We start from the raw sequence: 20619 nt of genomic DNA, 5'->3' as shown, positions 1-20619 counted from the left end.
ACACTAGTTAACTGCAACTGTTGGAGCTCGAGTGGTACTTTGCATAAGAGATTAACTACGTTACATAAGAAATTAACTAGAAAACATCCTTTTTATACACTACAGCAATCTTAAATTTTTTGTGGATTGGGATATAGAGTTAAAATCAGCCGTTACCAGGCATTCCTTCGACTATGATGTTTTACATGAACTTGAGCAGTGAAAGAAGATATATTTACAAATGACTACTTATGAATTATGAGTAACAAAAATACAGTATACAGGCTGTTACAAAAAGGTACGGCCAAACTTTCAGGAAACATTACTCACACACAAATAAAGAAAAGATGTTCTGTGGACATGTGTCCGAAAACGCTTAATTTCCATGTTAGAGCTCATTTTAGTTTCGTCAGTATGTACTGTACTTCCTCGATTCACCGCCAGTTGGCCCAATTGAAGGAAGGTAATGTTGACTTCGGTGCTTGTGTTGACATGCGACTCTTTGCTCTACAGTACTAGCATCAAGCACATCAGTAAGTAGCATCAACAGGTTAGTGTTCATCACGAACGTGGTTTTGCAGACAGTGCAATGTTTACAAATGCGGAGTTGGCAGATGCCCATTTGATGTATGGATTAGCACGGGGCAATAGCCGTGGCGCGGTACGTTTGTATCGAGACAGATTTCCAGAACGAAGGTGTCCCGACAGGAAGACGTTCGAAGCAATTGATCGGCGTCTTAGGGAGCACGATACATTCCAGCGTATGACTCGCGACTTGGGAAGACCTAAAACGACGAGGACACCTGCAATGGACGTGGCAATTCTTTGTGCAGTTGACGATAACCCTAATGTCAGCGTCAGAGAAGTTGCTGCTGTACAAGGTAACGTTGACCACGTCACTGTATGGAGAGTGCTACGGGAGAACCAGTTGTTTCCGTACCATGTACAGCGTGTGCAGGCACTATCAGCAGCTGATTGGCCTTCACGGGTACACTTCTGCGAATGGTTCATCCAACAATGTGTCAATCCTCATTTCAGTGCAACGGATGAGGCTTCATTCCAACGTGATCAAATTGTAACTTTTCACAATCAACATGTGTGGGCTGACGAGAATCCGCACGCAGTTGTGCAATCACGTCATCAACATAGATTCTCTGTGAACATTTGGGCAGGCATTGTTGGTGATGATTGGGCCCCATGTTCTTCCACCTACGCTCAATGGAGCAAGTTATCATGATTTCATACGGGATACTCTACCTGTGCTGCTAGAACATGTGCCTTTACAAGTACGACACAACATGTGGTTCATGCACGATGGAGCTCCTGCACATTTCAGTCGAAGTGTTCGTACGCTTCCCAACAACAGATTCGGTGAGCGATGGATTGGTAGAGGCGGACCAATTCCATGGCCTCCACGCTCTCCTGACCTCAACCCTCTTGACTTTCATTTATGGGGGCATTTGAAAGCTCTTGTCTACGCAACCCCGGTACCAAATGTAGAGACTCTTCGTGCTTGTATTGTGGACGACTGTGATACAATACGCCATTCTCCAGGGCTGCATCAGCGCATCAGGGATTCCATGCGACGGAGGGTGGATGCATATATCCTCGCTAACGGAGGACATTTTGAACATTTCCTGTAACAAAGTGTTTGAAGTCACGCTGGTGCGTTCTGTTGCTGTGTGTTTCCATTCCATGATTAATGTGATTTGAAGAGAAGTAATAAAATGAGCTCTAACATGGAAAGTAAGCGTTTTCGGACACATGTCCACGTAACATATTTTCTTTATTTGTGTGTGAGGAATGTTTCCTGAAAGTTTGGCAGTACCTTTTTGTAACACCCTGTATAAATTATGATAGAGATTAGTGCCGCGATGTACAAGGGCAACGAAGTAGATTACAATTAGTAAAATTCTCTGAACACACAGCATGGTTTTAACGCTCAAAATTACTTTGCCTGATTGAGAACGCATCCACACATGCCACCACCAAATAGTATCACAGGAAATAAGAGAATTTACATTCTGGAAATGACCCAAAAAGTTGTGTAGCCTACATTATTAGTAAAGTATCGCAAATAAACATCTTTTCTGAGATCATGAGCTACAAAAATATGATCAAAGCAATCCAGTCTTTGGTGATGTCAAACCTGAGTCTGAACAACTAGATCAAACTAAATTCTTGAAACTGGAACTTGATGAGGCAGAAGAAACAAGGACAACTTAGCTGTATTACTGAATAGAATAGTGTGTTGTGCCAGGTGATACAGCAATAATTTCGGCGCTACAGTATTCATTTACATTGAACCACTTGTTCCTCTAGATTACTGCTTTCAAGCTCTGGCGTCTGAGTTGGCACTAAAACTCCTGTTTTGGAGTTATCAGAAATTTAACAAATTTTATTTTTCACAGAATTCATTTCATAAAAAGTTACAGATAAACATCTCTGTCATAATCATCATCTCAGTCCACTCAACACATGTAGATAACATAGCAAATGTATTTCATTTTTCTTCCTCTAGTGGTAATTTGTTGTAAATGTTGTGTGTTGTAGGCAAAAATCTACAAAAAAGAAAAGTTTAAGAATGAAATTAGATATAACGATACCAATGAGCGGAAATTTAAAAATGGAGCTATGAATTTCTTAAAGGAAATGGTGAGAAACAGCGCGACAGGAGATCATACTTTGAGTTAACATCTCTTCATTTGCAATATCGCTGAGGCGAAAATTAGTATCTTGAGAGTTGATAGACTCTTCTGTATGCATCCACTCAAACGATGCACATGACGACAGGCCAACATGATGTGTTGTATGGTATAATGTGGTGTGGTGTGTGACGTGTGTGTGACATTAAGGTCTAATGTTGTCAAGTATCCAGGTGAGGAAGGACGAGACACGGGTGTAGACAGTGGGAGCGTCCACTTTGATGCACGCTGTGGGGCCAAACGAGACAACGCCGATGAGGAAACCACTGGGCGGTTGGCCCTCGAAGGCCATGAGTGGGCTGCCACTTCTGCCGTAGCAGGAGTTGTTGCCTTCCTTGCTGCCGGCGCATATGTGAGATGGCATGATGTGCTGGTTCCAGCGCGAGTACCTCTGCTGGCAAGTCTGCTCGTCCACCACCGGCTGTTGTATATACAGCTTCACTGGGGTGATATAACCTGTAAACCAACATGTACTTTTTAACCAAAACATGGACATATAAGAGACTTCCTTGAGACACTGAAACGTCTTTTGATAAATCAACACGAATTTAAAAGCATCACTTATGCGAAACTCAGCTGGCCCTGTTCCCACACAATATCCTGTGAACCGTAGCTGAAGGGCAACAGGGAGATTCCATATTCCAGGAATTCCTGAAAGCATCTGATACAGTGCCCAACTGCACACCATTAAAGAACGTCCAAGCAAACAGAATTGGTTCCTAGATACGTGAGTGGCTCAGATACTTACATAATATAACCTAGCACAGGGTCCTGGATGTGAGTGTTCGTCAAAGACAAGGTTACTGTCAAGAGAGCCCACTGGAAATTGCGACAGGACCAGACTGAATAACACAATGAGCAGGTGTCTGGGGCTGTTCGCAGATAATGCTGTAGCATAAGGGAAAGTGTCGACATCGAGTGACTGTTGGGCGATTCAGGATAAGTGAGACAGAATGTCTATTTGGTGTCTCGAATTGTACCTGGTTCTAATTGTAGGAAAAATGTGAGTTAATGTGGATAAGTAAGAAAAACAAACCTGTAGTATCAGTGGTGTGCTGCTTAAAGCAGTTACGTCGATTAAATGTCTTGGCGTTGCAAAACAGCATGAAATAGAATAGAGACCTCACGTCAGTAGCAGGGAAGGTGAATGGTCCTTTTTGCTTTACTGGGAAAATTAGATGAAAGCGTAACTGATCTACAAAGGAGACCGAGAATACAATATTTGTGTGACCGATTCTTGAGTATTGCTTGAGTATTTGGGATCTACATCAGGTCAAATTAAAGAAAACATATTCAAGCAATTCAGCGTTCTGCTAGATTTGTTACCAGGAGGTTCGATAAAGATGCGTTACAGACATGCTCTGTGAACTCATACACCAATCCCTGGTGGGCAGACGATGTTCCTTTCACGAAGCACCATTCAGACAGTTTGGAGACCCGGCATTTGCTGCTGACTTCAGTTCTAGTCTACTGAAGTCAGTTTAGATTTCGAATACGGACCGCGAAGAGAAAATGAGAAGTCATGGCTCGTATGAAGGCACAGACAGTCGTTTCTCCATTGCTCCATTTGTGAAAGGAACAGGAAAGCGAACGACTACTAGCGGTACAAGATAACCTACGCCATGCACTTTACAATCACAGGCAACTGCCTAGAAGCAGTACTGTGTAGTTTCCACTAAATAATCAGATGTGCTGTCACAGAACCTTTCAAACGTCCTCGCAGATTCTTAATAAGATTTCAGTTTGGTGTAAGGATTATCAATTTGCTTTAAATGTGCGACTGAGAAAGCATAAAATGTGTATCTCTGCACAGTAATATCATTGAGTCACAACAACAACCAGTCATCTTAAAACTGGGTGTAACAGTTTGTGGGGTCTACAAAAGAAATTAGTTATAAATAACTCACTCAACCCTTCTTCCATTACTGTTCAACAATACTGCATCCACAGGAAATAGAACAGAGGATACTGGACGTATACAAAGAAGGGTAGCACGTAACGGGACAGGTCTGTTTGGCCTAGGCAGTGAATATTGAGAATGCCGAAAAACCTCAACTGACAGGCGCTTGAAGATAAACAACTCTCCCGCTAAAGTTTGCTAACGTAGTTTCAAGAATCCGTATTAACTGAGAAATCTGAGAATACGCTACAGCCTCCTACGTACCGTTACCGTTGCACAGGAAAGGCAAGTTTAGCTCAACTATAGACCGCACAGAGCTACGTAGCCAGTCATCCTTCCTGAGCTCCAACACAGATGGAGAGGGAGGAAACGTTAATTGGAGGTACAATGCAAAATACCTTTGTTATATGCTTTACAGTGGTTTCCGGAGTATAGATGCAGAGGCAGACATTAACGCTCCGTTCAGACGTAACTTAGTGTTCCGGCAACTCTCTGTTATACTATGCCTGAGAAATTAGTTGTCATTACACTCTTCTACTATCAACATTAATCTGCATTCGAAGGACGTGGTACAGTTTGAGTTGTGTCATTGGAAAGCTTGATTTAACATAGGACCGTGATTCAAAAACTGTAATATACTTCTAAAAGTTGCTGTGGTGTTGTGAGGAGCGAATATACAGACAGGGTGTAACGAAACGACACCAACCACCTTCGACAGGTTGTGAAGTGTGTCTTGAGGAGTGCTTTGGGGATAAGAAACCATGCCTGGAGCGTCTAATGTCGCTACAGAACAGGGATGAACACCTCGCGCTGTCCCACCTATTCTGCAGCTATTGTATGTTTGTGCCCTAACAGACCTAAACGGAACTTAAAATTTTATCTTTGTGGTGATCCACAGCTTCCACAAGCTTAGTAATCGTAAACATGGCCCGTAGCAGGCTGTAATGCGATGTTTATTTAATGGTGCGGTTAGCTAATTTCGATTAAACGTCATTGTCAAGCACATTTGTAACATCTGTGTTTCATGTTATTTTCAAATCACACTTAATTACAAGTAAGAAATAGTCATATTCCGTCATTTTACGAAAGGATCCGTACTACAGGGACACCTTCTAACATCGTATTCAGAAGTTCTCTCTATGTACAACAACATGTTGTTGCACATAGAGCAAACTTCTGAATACGATGTTAAAATAAAGGGAAAATGGCTACTTCGTACTTGTAATTAAGACAATTTGAAAATGACATGAAATACAAATATTACAATTGTGCTTGACAATGACGCTTAGTCGAAATTAGCTTATCCCACGATTAAATGAACATCTCATTGCAGCCTACTATGGACCAAGTTTACGTTTACTTAATGGGATTCCTCACGATGGGACTGTCAGTATTGAAGTCGTCGGATCGCAACAATCGCGCCTACGCCCGTCACAATACTGTAGAGCATAAGAATTCTCCTTTGTAGTCGAAAGGGACGTTTAGAAGTAGCCGTTGTCCCCTATGGTTTGGATGCTCTTTACTCTATAGCATCGTTAGATGACTTTCCGGACATGGGTCCCTGTCCTCCGTTAGTTCTCCAAGACAGCAGGAATCAGTCTTTAGGGAAATTTATGTATCTTGCTGATTTTTAATAATACAATAATAAAACGGAAGAAACTGGTTAGTAGTTGATTTTCTTTTATTTAGTCCTGAACTAATCAAATGTTCTTGCGACCCTTTGCATGCATGAAGAATACTTTCTCTTGAACAGCAGTAACGACATTGCATAAAACATACAGTGGCGATGTTTAGCAAAAATCTTAAGCTACGAACTACTTAGATTAATGTGTGTGTTACTTATAGCTGTGTCACAAACAACTTTGGAAAGACAAGGTGATTTCCACGGTATTAAATAAAGTGCACCTACGCAACCAAACCAGCACATCGGTGTTTCTGATTAAGTGTGCACAGAGTGTGACATCGTAGATTGTACCACCCCACTAGCTGTTTCGATTGCCTCATCTTCCTTGGAAGAACTGACTTTAGGTAATAATGTGACGTATAACCATTGCTTTACACCCACAATGTACCAGTCACATGGAAAAATTTCGAAATTTATGGTAAGTTCTGATGGGACCAAACTGCTGAGGTCACCGGTCCCTAGGCTTACACACTACTTAATATGACTTAAACTAACTTACGCTAAGGACAACACACACACCCATGCCAGAGAGTGGACTCGAACCTCCGACGGGATAGCTGCGCGAACCGTGGCAAGGCGCCAAAGACCGCGCAGCTACTCCACGTCGCAACTCACGTGGAAAGCAGTGGTTCTGTGTGACTGAGCTTCATCTGCTACGTACTCTGACATTAATATATTATGTATCATACTGCACAGCATAGAAGAACTGTTACCTAAACGTAAGAACGACAAGAGACAGAGTGCAACCAACTAAGCTTAAAAAGAAATACAAAAAGTCTCAGTGCACGAAAAGGCTATTCCTGACGATGTGTAGAAGTTACCACAAATGCTTCAATTACTTTACGAAACAGCTTGATTATAAAAAAACTCTTCCAGACTTTTTGTTTTATTGTCCAAGTGATTTCGGGTCCAGTGAAAAGATGTACAAAGCCTTGCTGAAAAACAATGCCTCCGAACTTATAATTCGAAAGCTTTCGAAATAAACCAAAGATTATTAACATCACACATTTTTGTTCTTGATGTCTACATATTTGCAGCCCTCAGGCGCTACAGGGCTCTGAAGTGTAAGGCGTAACATGAGGGGGGGGGGGGGGTAGCGAAACTGTGTCAGTGCGTGATAAACAGCTCAGAAAACTGGAAGGACGAATTCGAACTATTCTTTTACACATGTCCCTTCAGCATGACAAAGCCACGCCACGCACGAGCACTGCGACATATGCAACAGTCAGACGCCTTGGCTTCAGTTTCACTGATCGTCTTCCATACAGTTCCGACTTGACACCATCTGATTTTCATTTGTTTAGAAATCGTAAAGAACGCCTTCTAGGGTTTCACTTGATAAATCCGCGCAAGCAAAGGTTGTGACTCCATCAAAAACTTAAATATTCTACCGTGACTGGGTCAACAAACTGGTCTCTTGTTGGGCGAAATGTGTTCGTCGCCAGAGCACTAAATTGACAAATAAATATATAGACTTGAAGAATAAAGATGTAATATGTTAATAACATTTTTTATTTAAATAGATTGAAGAGTTTTCACATAAAAATTCAGAGACATTATTTATCTGCACTCCCTCTAATTTCACCGCACTGTCTACCAAAGACTTGCTGCTGTCTTCAGTCTAAAGATTAGTTTGATGCAGCTCTCCTTGTTACTCTATCCTGTGCAAGCCTCTTCATCTCTGAATAACTACTGCAAACCAGATTCCTTTGAGCCTGCTTATCGTATTCATCTCTTGGTCTTCCTCTTCAATTTTTGCTCACCACACTACCCTCCAGTACTAAATTATGTTACCTTCATTTCTCAGAATGTGTCCTATCAACAAATCCTATCTTTTCGTCAAGCTATGCCACACTTTTCTTTTCTTACCAATTCTTTTAAGTTATTCCTCGATTTTTATATTATGAAGCCATCTAAACTTCATCATTCTTCTGTAGCACGACATTCATACATTTCTATTCTCTTCTTGTCCAAACCGTTGATCTTCCATATTTCACTTCCATACTACTCTCCAGATAAATACCTTCAGAAAAGACTTCCTAACAGTTAAAATTGTTTTAGATGTTCACAAGTCTCTTCTTCAGAAAAGCTTTTCTTGCCACTTCCATTCTACATTTTATATCTTTTCACTCCCCAAATAGTAAAACAAATTTACTACTCTTACTGTCTCATTTCCAGATCTAGTCCCTTCAGCTTCAACTTATATCCTCCTTTTAAAACACTGCCACGCTCCATCCAATTGCTCTGTCTCAGAATGACAATATCATCAGATAACCTGAAATTCCTTATTTCTCTCTCTGAACTTTAGTTCGCTCTCCAAATTTCTCCTTGGATTCATTTACTGCTTGCTCAGTGTACAGACTGAAAAACGCTTGGAAACACACAACAACCATGTCTCAGTTCCTTCTGAAGCAATGCTTCCCTTTCATGCCCCTCAACTCATAACTGCCATCTCCTTTCTGTACCTGTGTATGGCTCCCCGCTCCCTGTATTTTAGTCCTGCCATCTTCCGAATTTTAAACTGTGTATTCCATTCGACATTGTCAAAAGCTTTCTCCAAATCTGCAAATGCTATGAACGTAGGTTCACCTCTCCTTAACCTGTATTCGAAGGTAAGACACAGGGTCAGTATGGTCTCGCGTGTTCCTAATTCTTCTCCAGATTCTGAACTGATTTATCTACTCTGAGGTTAACTTCTACTAGTTTCTCAGGTTTTCTTGTAAAAAAAAAAAAAAAAGACGGCCTGAGCACTATGGGACTTAGCATTGGAGGTCATCAGTCACCTAGAACTTAGAACTACTTAAACCTAACTAACCTAAGGACATCACACACATCCATGCCCGAGGCAGGATTCGAACCTGCGACCGTAGCGGTCGCGCGGTTCCAAACTGAAGCGCCTAGAGCCACTCGGCACACCGGTCGGCCTTTTTGTAAAAATTCCTGTTAATGTTTTGCAGTCGTAACTTATTAAACTGATAGTTTGATAACATTCACACCTGTCAGTACTTCCTTCCTTTGGAACTGAAGTTATTACATTCTTCTTGAAGTCAAAGCGTTTCGCCTGTGTCATATATCATGCACACAAGATGGGATAGTCTTTGGAAAGCCAGCCTTGACAAAACTATCAGCAGTTCTGACAGAGTGTCATCTACTCCAGGGGCCTTGTTTTGGCCTAGGTCTTTCACTGCTCTCGTACTTTCTTCTAGCATCTTGCCTCCTGTCTTGTCGTCTAGTTCCTCTTCCCTTTTTGTTATACCGCCCTGAAGTCATTTTCCTTGTACAACCCTCTATATACTGCTTCCAACATTGAGCTTTCCCTTCTTTGCTTATCACTGTTTTTTCCGTCCGCCCCCGGTAACTGAGTGGTCAGTGCGACAGAATGTTAATCCTAAGGGCCCGGGTCCGATTCCCGGCGGGGTCGGAGGTTTTCTCCGCTCAGGGACTGGGTGTTGTGTTCTCCTAATCATCAACATTTCATCCCTATCGACGCGCAAGTCGACGAAGTGGGGTCAAATCGAAAGACTTGCAACCGGCGAACGGTCTACCCGACGGGAGGCTTTAGTCACACGATATTTACTGGTTTTCCATCTGAGATCTAGATATTCATACATCTGCTTTTCTCTTCTCCAACGTCTCATTAATTTTCCTATAAGCAGTGTCTGTCTTTCCCCCATTTATATGTACTTCTACATCCTTACATTTGTCCTCAAACCATTCTTGCTTACACATTTGGCAATTCTGTCAATTTCATTTTTAGGCTTTTTATTCCCTTTCGTCTGCTTCGTTCCCTGCCTTTCTGTATTTTCTCCTTGTGCTGGCGTAAGCTGTCGCCAGCACACCGGTCAGCAAAATTTTTGCGCGAAGATCGATAGTAGGCGCTGGATGAAGCACGTCTATCAGGGGAGAGGCCAAGGACACACACAACTGCAAGTATCACAACGCCCTCTCGACAGCAAGTATTTAGACCACCGCCGCTGACTGGAGGGCTTCTGGCACTAACTCACTGTACTGGCTCACTGGCTTAGCCACTGACGCACTGACTCGCTCTCTGGTTTGGCATCTGTCAGTCCACTTGCGGAGCGGGTATAGTTATTGCAGTCTACAACAGTACATAGTGTCAGATTATAGACAGATTGCCTATATTGTCTGAAAGAGGACTATTACGGATGAGCTTGTACCACAACACTACACTCTATCCAAGTTAAGTAGCAGCTATCTGTTCATGTAAATAAAGAACGTGTTAATACACATGTGCATTTGTGTTGCAGAAAGAGGATACCGACCACTCATAATAGCATCCTCTCCCTTTCTTCCTACAGTAGAAGACTTTAAAGTAGCGACGAGGATACTACAGTGGCAATGAGATTACTACAGTGGCGTCGAGGATAATTCAGTGACGATCGAAATAATCAACTTGGACGATGAGTTTGCTTGCTTCTCTTGTGTTATAGCTTGCTGAGGTGCTCGTTTCTATTTGCTGACTCGTTGTTTTCTTGCATGTATTCCAATGGGAGAACCGATGAACTGATGTAATTTCTCTTTTCAGAGCCTTTGCTTGCTTTTTGCTGTAACGTATTTTTGTGAATCATGAATTCCCCGCCCATCCCACCTCTGCCCTCACGCCACAGCCGCAGGCGGCCCATGTGGTGGATGTAACATAAGCTTTTCAGTTTCAGAACCAACTACTGACGACGGTACAGCGACTACTGGCTGCACAAACTGCGTCGGCAGCACAACCGACCAACAAGCCAGCCCAACATGTGCCGCCGACCAGCATACCACTGTTGGATGCAGAAGAGGAATGGCACGAATACCTGACCCATTTCCAAGCACATTGTCAAGTTCACTGTGTTCAATACTTCCTTTCGATAGCGGGGTCTGCAGTGTTCAGCTTAATACAAAAGCTATTCCCAACTACGTCTCCCGACGAATTCACCTACGATCAAGTGATCATTGCATTAACTCAGTGTTATGACCAGCAAGTCCAAGTAGATGCAGCTAGATATCAATTATTTCGTTTGCAGAAAAAGCCGGAACAGATGTACCGTCAGTGGTACACAAAATTAACGGGGATGACTAGAAAGTGTAAATTTAAGTGTGGTTATAGCAACTTTTACAGTAATCTCATGATACGGGATGCAATAATATTCAGCATCCCAGATAGAAGAATATGGGAAGAGATCTTTAAGTACTCTGATTCATCACTTCCCAAAGTATTGCAGATCTTAGTGCAATGTTTAACCAGGCCCCGATTTGTCAGGTCGAGTCGACCCTTGCTCGATCGCGGCCACTTGACGTCACAGTGTCGCGCATGCGCAGAAAACCAATCCCGTCCGCCACAAACAGACGCAATCGCCAGGGCAACGAGTGCACATTGACTTTGCAGGGCCGTTTTGGGACATTCATTGGCTCATAGTGGTAGACCCTTTTAGCAATTTCCCATTTACTGTGCCTATGGCTCCCACCATATCACGTAGCACCATTGTGTTCCATATTCTGCATAGAAGGTTTACCAGAAGCACAAGTGTTGGTCAATGGACCACAGTTCACTTCGCGCGATTTTGCACAGTTTTGTGAACAGAAAGTGCTCCAGCTCTTTTTCTCCTTTTAACGCTCCCACCCACGAGACGGACTATCACCGGCGAAACTTCTGTATGGGCGCCACCAGCGGACGCTGTTCCACTTGCTACACTCACCGTAGCATCTGGCGGTGCCAATTGCCCACAACTATCGCTTTGCGCCGCGCGATCTTGTTTTTCTCAGGGCTTATGGCAACTGTGGGCGCTGGGAAGGAGGCATGATCCAGGTACATACTGACTCTGTTATATACTTGATTGCAGGTTCCGATGGTTTGCTGAACCGCCACCAGAACCAAAGTCGTGGGTGTCATTTGCCCCGTGATTCTGCTGCATTTCTTCCCCCAGATTCATGGCCTTATGGTCCCATACGGCCTTCGTACGCATTTTTGTTATAGAAAGAGGATACCAGCCACCCATAGTAACATCCACTCCCTTGCTTCCTATGGTACAAGACTCTCGACAAGGATACTACACTCCTTACATCAATTACATTCAATATCTCCTGTGATAGCCAAGCATTTCAACTAGGTCACGTCTTTCACCTACCTGAAACTCTACTGCCTTCACTACCTCTCTCAAAGTTATCCATCGTCTTTTACTATATTTTTTTCCCTCTTTCAGTCAATCGTTGCCTAATGCTCCACCTCAAACCCTCAACAACCTCTGGTTATTTCAACTTATCCAGGTCCCATCACCTTAATTGTCTACCTTTTATTAAGTTCTTTAGTTTTAATCTCCAATTCGGAAACAATAGATATTTTTCAGATACCACATCAGTCAGTGCAAATGATGAACAGTTTAAAATGTGATTCCATAATCTCTCTTTAATTAATCCGAAACCTTCCAGGCCTCCAGGTCCCTTCCACATACACAATCTTCATTCAGGATTCTTAAACCAAGTGTTAGTAACGACTAATTTATGCTCTGAGCTAAATCCTACCAGGTTGCTTCCTCTTTCAACATATAGCCCAGCCAGTTTCACCCACTCTTTTTCCCTTTCTTATTCCTACTAGCAAATTCTAGTTCCCCATGACTATTGAGTTTTTCTCTCCCTAACCTATCTGAATAATTTCTTTTATCTCTTCATATATTCTTTCAATCTAGTCATTATTTGCAGCGCTAGTTGGCATGTAATCTTTTACTGCTGAGGTGGGTCACAGCTCTATGTATTCACGGTGTCATTCATGGTAGCTTACCCACATTCATATTGTCGTAATATTTTTTTATGATCCTGTTCTCACCTGACCAGAAGTCCTGTCCAGTCTGTCACTGAACTTATCTAACTTCAACTTACCTGTTTTCATTTCCAGATTTTCTAACTTACTTTCCTATTAGCTTACAGGATCTATCATTCCAAGCTCCGATCCTCAGAATTCCAGTTTTGTTTTTCCTAATGACTAAATCCTCCTGAGTAGTCCGCACCTGGGGATCCAATAGGAGACTGTTTTATCTCCTGAATATATTACCCAAGTGGATGCCATCATAATTCAATCATGCAGTGGAACTGAATGCTTCCAGAAAAAAAAAATTTAGGCTGCAGTTTCTCCTTGCTTTTAGCCATTCACTGTACCAGCACAGAAAGACCATGTTGGTTGATTTTACGAAAAAAGATCAATATACACTCCTGGAAATTGAAATAAGAACACCGTGAATTCATTGTCCCAGGAAGGGGAAACTTTATTGACACATTCCTGGGGTCAGATACATCACATGATCACACTGACAGAACCACAGGCACATAGACACAGGCAACAGAGCATGCACAATGTCGGCACTAGTACAGTGTATATCCACCTTTCGCAGCAATGCAGGCTGCTATTCTCCCATGGAGACGATCGTAGAGATGCTGGATGTAGTCCTGTGGAACGGCTTGCCATGCCATTTCCACCTGGCGCCTCAGTTGGACCAGCGTTCGTGCTGGACGTGCAGACCGCGTGAGACGACGCTTCATCCAGTCCCAAACATGCTCAATGGGGGACAGATCCGGAGATCTTGCTGGCCAGGGTAGTTGACTTACACCTTCTAGAGCACGTTGGGTGGCACGGGATACATGCGGACGTGCATTGTCCTGTTGGAACAGCAAGTTCCCTTGCCGGTCTAGGAATGGTAGAACGATGGGTTCGATGACGGTTTGGATGTACCGTGCACTATTCAGTGTCCCCTCGACGATCACCAGTGGTGTACGGCCAGTGTAGGAGATCGCTCCCCACACCATGATGCCGGGTGTTGGCCCTGTGTGCCTCGGTCGTATGCAGTCCTGATTGGGGCGCTCACCTGCACGGCGCCAAACACGTATACGACCATCATTGGCACCAAGGCAGAAGCGACTCTCATCGCTGAAGACGACACGTCTCCATTCGTCCCTCCATTCACGCCTGTCGCGACACCACTGGAGGCGGGCTGCACGATGTTGGGGCGTGAGTGGAAGACGGCCTAACGGTGTGCGGGACCGTAGCCCAGCTTCATGGAGACGGTTGCGAATGGTCCTCGCCGATACCCCAGGAGCAACAGTGTCCCTAATTTGCTGGGAAGTGGCGGTGCGGTCCCCTACGGCACTGCGTAGGATCCTACGGTCTTGGCGTGCATCCGTGCGTCGCTGCGGTCCGGTCCCAGGTCGACGGGCACGTGCACCTTCCGCCGACCACTGGCGACAACATCGATGTACTGTGGAGACCTCACGCCCCACGTGTTGAGCAATTCGGCGGTACGTCCACCCGGCCTCCCGCATGCCCACTATACGCCCTCGCTCAAAGTCCGTCAACTGCACATACGGTTCACGTCCACGCTGTCGCGGCATGCTACCAGTGTTAAAGACTGCGATGGAGCTCCGTATGCCACGGCAAACTGGCTGACACTGACGGTGGCGGTGCACAAATGCTGCGCAGCTAGCGCCATTCGACGGCCAACACCGCGGTTCCTGGTGTGTCCGCTGTGCCGTGCGTGTGATCATTGCTTGTACAGCCCTCTCGCAGTGTCCGGAGCAAGTATGGTGGGTCTGACACACCGGTGTCAATGTGTTCTTTTTTCCATTTCCAGGAGTGTATCATTAAGACAGATATCAATGCAACTATTGGAAATGCTGCTGCTCCCTCTTCAGCAACTATACATTTGTCTGGTCCCTCAGCAGGCAACTCTTAATTGTGGTTGCACCTTTGTTATCGCTGTTTGCAAGGCTGAGGTACACAAGACACCCACCACAGCAAGGTTCGTAGTTCATGCGGGTGCCCAATATTATGAAACAAAAATGATGTATTAATGAAAGTTGAAATAGATTTGTCTCACTAATGTGGAAATTACTAAAGAGTGTACGTAAGTTAGCTGAATAGTTCTGCAAGGGATTTTTCCTGATAGGAGGGCAACAGAGTGCACTCAGCCTTGTAAAATGTAGTGGTTCTGGTTCAGAATTACTTGCGCTGGAGAGATGTGTTAACCAAAACAATTTTCTCGACAGCCAGATAATGCTGATGGATAACAAAACAGTGTCACGAAATGTACGAATTAAATTTCATCATTTGCACAGTCAGTCAACCTGCATGTGAGGTCATAAAATGCGTATACTGCAATGTCCACAAATTGGTTAACGCGCACTCGGCCTGACAATTTAGGTTCGAATTTTCTAATTGGATTTAGACATTTCAGGATTTTATTGCAAAACAGTGTAAGTAGGAGCCATTCAGATCACATGGAGAGTATGTAAATAGCACCAAATTCAGTGAACGACTAATGACACACATATAAATTGTGAACTAACCTTAACTCTCACTTCGCTTTGTACCTTTCATGTTATGGAAGGGAAGTTAAATATAACAGCAGCCGGGAAAATGGTTTTCACTGACTTCTACATAATCTAATTTTTGTTCAGAATACATCTCTGGCCATCATCCTCTGAAAATACACCACATAAATTTCTTTAAGGGCAGTTAAATCTTCTTGGTAACTCTCTTCACAGCATATAATCTCTTAAACAGATGTAATACTACCTATGAGAAAAGTTATTCTATCTGCGAAGAGCTATGATGTAATCATGCACAACGTACAAAGAATGTATTAAAATTCTGAGCAAATAAACTTTCATATTATAACATGTCTTGTTAATATCTATCAAACACTTCACAAGAACAATGAAAGATTAGTTGTGCCTGTTTCACCACCAAGAAGTCTTTTATGTCAAACACAGTGATGGTCATTATATAAGACTGCATTTCAAGATGGTTGCACAATTGGATTTATCATACTAGGATCAATAAAATCAGTCACGAACTAAGTTGAATAGAGCACATTAAAAAGGAATATCAGTGAATAACCAGAAGCTTTAAAAATACCATCACCATTGCAGTTCTAAATCTCATGTATTCTGATGATCGAGCTTTACTTCCCGGACCAGAAATTTCATAAAAATAATTTTCTATTTACCCTATGCTGACAACAATAACTTACAATATACTCATATTATGTTGTCCATTTTACCCATAAGGATGATGTCAGTAGTAAAAAGAGAGAAAGATGTTCTGAGGGGTTGAGAACCGTTTTAAAATTTGGAGCATTTGTTGCCAATCTTCAGAATGGCGCCATACCGTACGTTTTGTTTTGTTATTATTTCAGTCAATAAATAATGTCTGAGCGAGGTGAGCTAACCCAAAATAAGAGTGCCGAGGTTTACTCAAGATGACGCTACACAATAATATTGTTTCCAGAATCAGATTTTCACTCTGCAGCGGAGTGTGCGCTGATATGAAACTTCCTGGCAGATTAAAACTGTGTGCCGGACCGAGACCCGAACTCGGGACCTTTACCTTTCGCGGGCAAGTGCTCTACCATCTGAGCTACCCAAGCACGACTCGCGTCCCGTCCTCACAGCTTTACTTCTGCCAGTACCTCGTCTTCTACCATCCAAACTTCGCAGAAGCTCTCCTGGAGCAGTGGCAGAAGTAAAGCTGTGAGGACGGGGCGTGAATCGTGCTTGGGTAGCTCAGATGGTAAAGCACTTGCCCGCGAAAGGCAAAGGTCCTGAGTTCGAGTCTCGGTCCGGCACACAGTTTTAATCTGCCAGGAAGTTTCAATAATATTGTTCGTTTATTGAGAATACGTTTTCCACAGCAGTTGACAAATGGAGGCGCTTACCTTCTCTGGTGTCACCCCATCCAGACACAACAAGATTCTTCCCAACGAATGTCGCGTGCCTCATCTCAGGAGCCACCGGCAAACAGATTGGTGTGATCAAAGCTGGAATTTTAAGAAATGTGTCACTAAGAATATTAAATTAACAAAGTTGTTAGCAAATATTCCAGCTACAGACATCCTTACTGTATACAACAATTCTAAATTTTATCGATACTGGATACAAAAAATAATTGACAATTTTTATACATTAGAAAATGAAAAAGAGGGAATACATAAGGTGAAAACGAAAGCTGCTGACACCTAGTGAAATGGCTCTGAGCACTATGGGACTTAACATCTATGGTCATCAGTCCCCTAGAACTTAGAACTACTTAAACCTAACTAACCTAAGGACAGCACACAACACCCAGCCATCACGAGGCAGAGAAAATCCCTGACCCCGCCGGGAATCGAACCCGGGAACCCGGGCGTGGGAAGCGAAAACGCTACCGCACGACCACGAGATGCGGGCACACCTAGTGAATTATGGGCTTCCCAACCCCAGTTCGGAACTATAAACAGAGAAAATTGAATTCATAGGCAGCTTTGAGGAGAGGACATCAACGGAAAAGTTTTAAATGTATAAAAGAAAGAAAATTATTTACAATACTTCCCCTCCATTGACTGATTTGGATTGGCAATAAAGTGTCTAGAAAGAATTTTAGGATGGTACAGCATACCTGCATACCCATTTGATGGAGACACACAAAAAACCAAACTTAAAAAACTGCATAAATTTGCAAGGGTGGGACAAAAATATGGAAAGACCGGGATAAATGCGTGTTTCATCATAAATGCAGACGCTAGCCAAGCCAGCGGGCTGCGACGCTGTGGTTGACCGCAGGAGGCACCTGTGCAACTTCCTTACAATGCTACAACTGTCAGTCGTACGCTGAACAGTGTTCTGTACGGTTGTGAGTACATCATGTGAGAGCTAGGTGGATTCGCATGCGGACAGATCGTTATTGTGGGTGCTTCCATAACTAAGTAGAGGCGAAATGTTTGGTTTTTCAAGAGGCACCTTATACAAAAAGTGGAGAAACATAATTCTCTAAGTCACAAAACGGGCGAAAGTGTGTGTTGAGTGACAGTGGCGGACGGTCATTGAAGAGGACTATGACAGAAGATAAGAGAACGACAGTCATAAATATCATTGTAGAACTGAATGTCGCCCTTATGAACTCTGTCGGTAGGTCAGCTGGAATTCCAAAACCATGTATCAATGATGAAAATGTCTAACAGGAAAACGTTGTGCTGAAACCATAAACCCTGGACTATAGAGGAATGGAATAAAGCTATTTGGTGGGATGCTTCTTAGATCACATCGTTTCCAACTTTTGGCCGAATTTACGTCCCAGAGTGGAACATGGCTCGAGTTCGGTGATGATTTAGGCACCAGTCTCGTTCTGTTCGACGGGTCCCGTGATTACTCTGCAAGGTTGCGTTACTGCGAAGGATTATGTGATTATTCTGGCTGATCAGGTCCTCCCCATGGTACACGTTTCTTCCCCGAAAATTATGCTGTGTTCCACGACGAAAGGGCTCCTGTTCACACAGCTCACATCGTCAAGGACTGGTTTTGTGAAACGTCACATGTGTCCTGGCCGCCTGAGTATTTGGTATTATGGAGCCTTTGTGTTACAGTTTACACAGAGGGGTGCGTGATCTGTATCCAGCTCTGGCATCGTAACCTGAACTTGACATTGTTTTGCAGGAAGAACAGTGTAAGAGTCCTTGAAAACCACACAGGACCTGTATGTATCCATTGCAAGTAAACTGGAAGGTATTTCGAATGCCACCAGTTTTCCTACATCGAATAGGCGTGGTAATGTGGGGTATTTTTGGTATTTCTATATTTCTGTTCCATCCCCTGTATTTCGCAATACATACTGACATGGCTAAAAGCAAAATTTTATTCGTGTAACTTCTTGACATTTCTCTGGACAGAGTTTCATGCAGACTTCCTAACACTTCTAGGTCCATCCACAATGTTAACAGTGGTTCATCGTCAATAGTTTGCTCAAATTATCAAAACACATTGTTTTGGTTACTATTGTACACAATGAGTTGCTTATGGGGTCAGTGAATGGAGCCGTCTCAATTTCAACTCGTGTGATAGTCATTTCAGGGTGTATCTCTTTCTGCAGCTAGTACTGGCAATGGGCTTGGTGGCCGTGTTTATGTCTGACACACTGTACCAGTCTGGCACGGTACATTACACTTCTCTTTTCGACAGTGCTACTAAAGAGGCGTTGTGAGGACGAGCAGCCAGCAGAAAAACACTCACGCGAATAGGGAGCGTCGCGGTCAAGTCTGAGCAGCGCGATGTCGTTGGAGAGCTTAGGGGTGTACTCCGGGTGCGGAATGGACTGCTCGATTCCGAAGTCCTGTGCCGGAGGCACGCAGAAGTCGCCGTCGCAGTCCACGTCTGTGCGCTGGTCCCACTCGCCCAGCCGTACACTCACCCTGACATGGAGAAAAAAAACATTGGCCACTGCCATCATTCAGAGAGAAATACTTTTTACCAGACATAGTGTCCCGAGTTTTGCCATCTTATGCTAAGTATGGAATTCGTTTGCTGTTACCGCTGGTGCCTATGTACTACTTCTCGTGTCAAATTTACCATCTTACAGTCCTATATTGGAACAAATAAGCCCTCGGTCACAAATATTAAGTCAAAATTGACCTGGTTTCGACGCTACCATGAGCGTCGTCTTCAGAATTAGACCAACTGTACTAAAACATATTAGGTATATAGTACATTAATAAAATTAAAGTTTGTACTGACTCGAAAAGATGCAGTACTTACAAGTCACATATTAAAAAAGACTGAGTTTTGTTGCAACCCTTGTTCACAATACGAGCAGCCCTTAGCGGCTCGCCATCTCACAACTGTTCATGACGTCGCCTTTCCAGCTTAGATCTTTTTTAATATGTGACTTGTAAGTACTGCATCTTTTCGAGTCAGTACAAACTTTAATTTTATTAATGTCCTATATACCTAATATGTTTTAGTAAAGTTAGTCTAATTCTGAAGACAAAGCTCATAGTAGCGTCGAAACCAGGTCAATTTTGACTCAATATTTGTGACCGAGGCTTATTTGTTCCAATATAATTCTGACACGGTCACTGAACCTTAGCAGCTATGTTCAAAGTTTTATCTTACAGTCCTTTTGAAAGTTCTCTTTACCGTTATGTGTAGTCTTCTAGTTAAAAAATTATCAGTCATGAGAAAACTGAACTACTCACAAGGCAATTTTACATAACCTACTATTTCTTTAGAGATGTCGCGCAATACTCTTTTCTTAGTTTGGTAATAGATACGTAAACAGGCAAAGCTCGATGATTATATTGGTTTCCGTCCCCAAGATATTTTTAAGCGAAGTTCTGTAAGAAATGGTAGACGACATCTCTTCAGGCGCGCGGAATGGCCTCGCGGTCTAGGCGCCATGTCACGGAATGCGCGGCCCCTTCCGCCGGAGGTTCGAGTCCTTCCTCGGGCATGCGTGTGTGTGTGTGTGTGTGTGTGTGTGTGTGTGTGTGTATGTGTGTGTTGTTCTTAGTGTACGTTAGTTTAACACTCCGTTGCTCGTGCGGATGACACTCGTCATC

At 43.3% G+C, this 20619-nt stretch overlaps 1 protein-coding gene across 1 annotated transcript in view; it reads right to left on the bottom strand.

The window, feature by feature from the left end:
* Positions 1-2829: 2829 nt before the first annotated feature.
* The window catches only part of LOC124555734 (melanization protease 1-like), a 55117-nt gene continuing 37327 nt past the window's right edge, over positions 2830-20619 (bottom strand). The window contains exons 6-8 of the mRNA XM_047129799.1: positions 19295-19473; positions 16969-17070; positions 2830-3140 (exon numbers count right to left, since the gene is read on the bottom strand). Of these exons, the coding sequence (XP_046985755.1) occupies positions 2830-3140; positions 16969-17070; positions 19295-19473 (592 nt within the window). The remainder of the gene's footprint in view (positions 3141-16968; positions 17071-19294; positions 19474-20619) is intronic.

This window comes from Schistocerca americana, chromosome 1 (assembly GCF_021461395.2).
Source record: "Schistocerca americana isolate TAMUIC-IGC-003095 chromosome 1, iqSchAmer2.1, whole genome shotgun sequence".
In the NCBI taxonomy this organism is placed as follows: domain Eukaryota; kingdom Metazoa; phylum Arthropoda; class Insecta; order Orthoptera; family Acrididae; genus Schistocerca; species Schistocerca americana.
Note: the sequence above shows the minus strand (reverse complement) of the source record. Positions and strands in the feature narration are given on the sequence as shown.